Genomic DNA, 5716 nt, shown 5'->3' on the forward strand with positions numbered 1-5716 from the left:
GTGGCCCCAAGAGCCCGTCATCCAAGCACTGGAGACAGGAAGAACTCGATTTAGGGAGCATCGAAATCAGTTCTGGAGTTTGGAAGATGTGTACAAAATACAGAGAGTTCACGGAACAGTACACTGTGCCCGACACCGGCCGCCAAAGGGCGACGCTTCCAGTTGACCTTGTCACGGTGAATGCGCGGCATGCGACCTGCCGCTCCGGCCGTGCTTCAGCGTGCGGTTCTGCGGCGTCGGGCCGTCCGCGGGGTCGTGCGGCTGTCACGGCCCGCATCTCTGGAGCCTCGTGGTCCCAGACGGACACTCGGTCCCCGTCGGACGCTCACGTCCCATGCCTCTCCTTCCCGCGCCCTGCCCCGCCCCTGGCACCCACCCGTCCGCGTTCTGTCTGTGGATCTGAGCCCTGCGGGTACCCCGCGTGAACGGAATCGGGGTATTTGTCCTTCCGAGTCTGGCCGGCCCCCTTAGCGCACCGCCCTCCAGGGCAGAGCTCCCTGCGGCAGGCGTGGGAATTCTTCCCCTTAAGGCGGAATCGCGCTCCCTCGTCTGGAGGGACCACACTGGGCGCATCCGTTCCCGCCGGTGATTTCCTCATACCGGCTCCAAGCCCTTTTCTCTTTCAAAGAGCTTGAGTTGAAGGCCATCTGTGGGTGTCCCCAGCCCAGCCCCCACCCCGCGAGGCCGGCCCGTGCTCCGCCCTGGGCTCCGAGACCTGGGCACCCACTCCGGCGGGAAGGAGCCGACCCTGCACACCGCTTCGTGGGCACAGGCCACATCGTGTGCACAGCTCCGTCTGGTGGCCGTGCTCACGCGCCCCGCTGAGGGGACGCCTCGCTGGCTCACGTGTCTGCGGCTCATGCCTTTGATCGTTTCGTGTTCCGCGCGAGTCACGGTTGCTTCTCGCCAGCCTCTGGGTGCTGGCTTTCCCTCCGCATCTGGCCGCCTCTTCATGTGATGGCCGTCTGCCCCGTGGGGACGCCACGCCTGTCTGGGGTGAGCCTGGAGGAGCTCTGTATATACTCTGGGTTCTGAACGTTTTGTCTCTAGTTTATCCTTTTCAGAGAATGAGTCGTGTGTAAACTCAGGACACCCCTTCCCCGCCGAGCCAGCCCCATAGCGTGTTGGGACATCAGGCTGCACATCAGAATGACGAGGACACAGGATGGGCGGGGTGGGGGGAGGATGGGAAGGAGGAAGGAGACCCGGGAAGCACAGAGGGGCAGGAAGTTGAGGAAGGAAGGAGATTCGGGGTGAAAAGAGCAAAGAGGCAGCCTGCAGGTCGCGATGGAGGCGGGGCTCCTGTGGACTTGGTGGCACTCTGTGGGGGCAGTTTTGCCCCCAGGGGACACTTGCTATGTCTGGAGACATCTTTGGTTGTCCCACTGTAGGGTGGGGTACGCTAGCGGCAGCTAGTGGGTGGTCGCTGGTTAACACCCTAAAATGCACAGGACAGCCCCTCCACGAAGAATGAACGGGCCCCAAATGCCCGCCGCGCCTCGCGCCTCGGCTAAGAACCCAGCCTGCCCGTCGTGCGGCCTCGTGCTCACGGGACCCGTCGGCAGGTGACGGGCGTCCGCTGCGAGCTGACAGGTGTGAGGCAGGGCGCAGTCCACAGGACGCCCGGCCAAGTGCACGCCCTTGGCCCATGCACCCTCTCCCTCCCTCCCCCAGGCAGGTGTGGAGAGCCCCGTGCCTGGACAGAAGCTCAAAGCTCGGAGGATGGGCACACTCCCCCCGCGATGTCTCTGGGCCGCCTCCTTCGCCGGGCCTCCTCCAAAGCCTCGGACCTCCTGACCCTCAGCCCGGGCGGTGGAGGCGGGCCCCCCTCCGTCCTGGACGGGGAGATCATCTACTCCAAGAACAATGTCTGCGTGCACCCTCCTGAGGGGCTGCAGGGGCTGGGGCAGCACCACCCAGGTGAGTTGGGGGTGGGTGGGGCGGGGGTCCCGGGCCTGAGGTGCGCTCTCTGGGTGCCGTAATTATTGAGCTCCAGCTTCGAAGGCTCCTGCCCCACTCCCCCACTTGACCGCGCCTTGACCCTGTGGACGCCTGACCAAGAGGACAACTCTGTTGCCCCGGGGGTTGGTGGGGGGAGGTTCTAGGCCCCGGGTCTGAGGTGTTACCTGTTCTGGGTACCAAATGGAGGGACCAGGGTGACTTGTGGAGACCTCTGCGGTGCAGGCCTGTAGTGGGGGCAGGTGACAGAGAGAGGGACGGAGGCGTCTGGCTCTTCCTCATCCCAAAGCCACGTGGCCCGAGAGTGTGGAGATCCTTGGCGTCACCAGCTGTCACCCTTACGCACGACTGGCTGACGGGCCCTGGGCGTCCCCCTGTTTTGGACACAAAGCTGAGCTAAGGAGATTCTGGCTGGGGCTGGAGCCCCGAGGGATGTGGGGGGCCCTAGCTCCTGCCCGAGAGGCTTTTCGGAGCAGAGACCAGGAGCCCTGGGGACCCAGCATGACAGGCCCAGAATCAGGACACCCCAAAATGGCAGGTGCTGCAGTAGGAAATGCCACCATTCCCCCAAAATGAGTGTTCAGGAGCCCAGAGAGCCCGCCCGTTCCCCCGCTTTGGAGAGACTGCCCTCCGTCCTTGTCAGCAATCCGGCGGGTGGCATCGCGAGATGACCCCATCTTCCAACAAGCCGCACGAAAGAAAAGATGCTGAGGGCTGCAGCCGACCGGAAAAGGCCGGAGCCAGCCACTCACCTTGAACGTGGCCCTCCCGTGAGGGAGACTGAAGTCTGCAGCCTATGTCCCTCCTACTGGTGCTGAGCCCAGCACCTGGGCCGGCCCAGGCCGGGAGGCTGACTGCAGGCAGGCACGAAGGCTTTGGGGCCACCAGACAGTGGACAGGCGGGGCTCCCCGTGCTTGGAAAAGCACAGCCAGGCCACCGCTGGGGGCCCGGAGCCCCCGGATCTGCAGAGCTCGTGTGCCAGCAAGCGCACAGCTTCCCCCGCCCCACGCTCCACCGAGTCCGGGCGTGTCTGCCCAGCCGGGCCGGGTCAAGCCCACGGGTCGCTCCCCAGTGTGCGGCCACCACGAGAAACCAGACAGCGGCCCTGCCTTGCGCCGCTGACCGCTGTCCCCCGCCCCCACAGGCTACCTGTGCTTGTACATGGAGAAGGATGAGCTGCTGGGGGCCACCCTCATCCTCGCGTGGGTCCCCAACTCTCGGATCCAGAGGCAAGACGAGGAGGCCCTGCGTTACATCACGCCTGAGAGCTCCCCGGTGCGGAAGGCACCCCGCCTGCGAGGCCGGCCCGCGCCCCCGGAGCCACGGCCCGCCCTGATCCCCAGGGATGAGGACATCCTGGCGGTGGCCCAGAGTCTCCGGGACGCTGTGCACGTCAGCCCTTCGCGCGAGGATGGGGAGAAGCTGGCTGGGGGCCCGGGGACGGGCGGCCCCCTCCCGGCCTCCCACTGCCCGCCGGCCCGTGGCGACTCGGGAAGCGCGTCCACGGTCGGGCCGCAGGACGGGGCGGGCGAGGAGGACGGCTCCCTGGCGCTGTCCGCCGAGGGCGTGAGCGGGGACAGCTCCTTCGACTCCGACTCCGACGCCTTCTCCTCACCCTTCTGCCTGTCGCCCGTCAGCGCCGCGCTGGCCGAGGGCAGCTCCGTGTTCCCGGAGAGCGAGAGCGGGTGAGTCCCCGACCCCCGTCCGGGCGCGTGGGGAGCAGCGCGCGTGCCGCCAGCTCTGCTCGCAGAGCCCCGAGGGCGCCCCGCGTCCTGTCCCGCTGCCGCCGCGGGCGCCAGCTCCCCCCACTCCAGGGCCGTGCGGCCGCGTCCCACCCCGCTACACTACCGAGGGGTCGGCGCCTGCTGCGGGCCCGATGGCGGGCGGTTGTCACAGCCACCACGCGGCATCCTTAGGGGGCGTCGGGGCCCCGGAGAGGAGGTTGGGCACAAGGCTCGTGAACAGCGGGCTCCTGCCAGCCCGGAGCGGCCACCACCACTGGCTTCCGTGCCCCTCCCTGAGCTCTCCTGTGGTCCTCACTCCCGCGAGGTTTCTGGGCGGACGGTGGTGACAGTGGAGGTGGCAGTGGCAGTAAGCACCGAGGTTAGGCAGCCAGCCTGGCCTGTGCGGCGTTCGGGTGGTTCGAGCGTCGTGTGGGCGCCAGGCACGTGCCATGGTCACTTACTCTGATGCTCACAAGCTCCCCGGGCCCTGCGAGGGTGCTCTGCTATCGCTCCGGTGCATAGAGGGAGAAAGCCAGGCTCACAGGGGTTCAGGGACTTGCCAGAGGTCACCAGCCGGCACACGAGCCGAGCCAGGTGCCACCCCGGCCGGGTCCCCGCCAGGCCTGGAGCGTGCCGGGTCACTCGGCCCCCGTGTGAGCTCGGGGGCAGAGGAGTGGGGCGTAGGGGTGCGGAGCGCTTTGCCGGCCTCAGCGGAAAAGAATTTGAGACGATCCTTTCCGCTTCGTCCCCTCCATGAGACGAGGTGCGTTCAAGCCCGAGGTGGGCGGATAACCTTGGTTTCGAGTCCTGGGGTCCACACAGAGGAGCAGCCAGTGCTGAGCCAGGGCCCCAGGTGCTGGATGAGGTTCCTGAGCTCGTGGTGCTTCTGACCAGAGAGCCAGGCTGGGAATGAACCCAGCTCCAACCCCCCAAAACATACACCCCGCACCCCCACCCCAGGTCCTGTGGGCACGGCTTAGAGCTCCCCCTGGTGGTGCCACGTCGGCAGTGCAGTGATGCCTGCCGTGTCTGGCACGCCCCGGGCCAGGCAGAGGGACAGGTCTCCCAGCTCGTCTTCACTCTGCCCTAGAGAGGTGACCGGCCCGGCCTCCAGCCCGAGGCTGCCCCTCTTAGCGGCAGAGCCAGAGTCAGGGCCCAGCCCGTCCTGCTCCGGTCAGCGGCCTGATTGCTTAAGGAGCTGGGATTCGGGTCTGGGGGGCCTGGTTGGCGTGGGCCCCCGACCCCCACCTTCTTGGAGCCCGTTTCTTCATTTGTAAGATGGGGGGTGGTAATGCTCGTTTCATGTGGTCACCCTGAAAATTCACCTGTCTTCCTTGGTGGTCTGCACCCCGGCTGCCTGTGAGAACCCCCAGTTCATGCAGTCCAGACGCCCGGGAAAGCCCCATGCTTCAAGAGCAGTGGGTCTCACCTGGGGCCGATTCTGCCCCCAGGGGATGTGTGGCAACGTCAGGAGACATGTTCGTCACGATCGGGGTGCTACTGGCATCTGGCGGGTAGAGACCAGGGGTGCTGCTCAGCGCCCTGCAATGCACAGGGCAGCAGTACGGGGCTGAGGCCTCCTAGAGCTTCTGACCACCTCAGACAGACATGGGGCCCTAGAGGAGGGAAATCGTTTTGTTTTTTTAAACTGAAATGAGATGCACATGACAGAAATTTGCTAACAGAACCATTTCGAATCGTTCAATTCCGTGGCAGTCAGTGCGTTCCCATTACTGTGCAGCCGGCACCTCTATCTAGTTCTGTAACGTTTCCATCACCCCAGAAGCCCCGTGCATTGCCGGTCACTCCCCGTCCCCCTCCTCCAGCCCCCCCACCCTCCGCACTGCCGGTCATCCCCCCTCCCCCAGCCCCTGACAACCCCCGGTCTGCTTTCTGTCTGTAGATTTGCCTGTTCTGGACGTTTCTTTATCAATGGGGTCGTACACGTGTGGCCTCTTGTGTTCAGCTTCTTTCACTCAGGATAATGTCCTCGAGGTCCATCCACGTCACCTAGCGTGTGTCAGGACTTCCC

At 65.6% G+C, this 5716-nt stretch overlaps 1 protein-coding gene across 3 annotated transcripts in view; it reads left to right on the top strand.

Moving 5' to 3' along the window:
- The window catches only part of TBC1D16 (TBC1 domain family member 16), a 78182-nt gene that overhangs the window by 20046 nt on the left and 52420 nt on the right, over positions 1-5716 (top strand). For all 3 annotated transcript variants that reach the window (XM_011379716.2, XM_023523018.1, XM_011379713.2), the window contains exons 3-4: positions 1670-1920; positions 3105-3645. In XM_011379716.2, coding sequence (XP_011378018.1) covers positions 1743-1920; positions 3105-3645 — 719 coding nt within the window. In that variant the 5' untranslated portion in view covers positions 1670-1742. The remainder of the gene's footprint in view (positions 1-1669; positions 1921-3104; positions 3646-5716) is intronic.

The sequence above is a fragment of the Pteropus vampyrus genome, unplaced genomic scaffold, assembly GCF_000151845.1.
Source record: "Pteropus vampyrus isolate Shadow unplaced genomic scaffold, Pvam_2.0 Scaffold371, whole genome shotgun sequence".
NCBI lineage: Eukaryota > Metazoa > Chordata > Mammalia > Chiroptera > Pteropodidae > Pteropus > Pteropus vampyrus.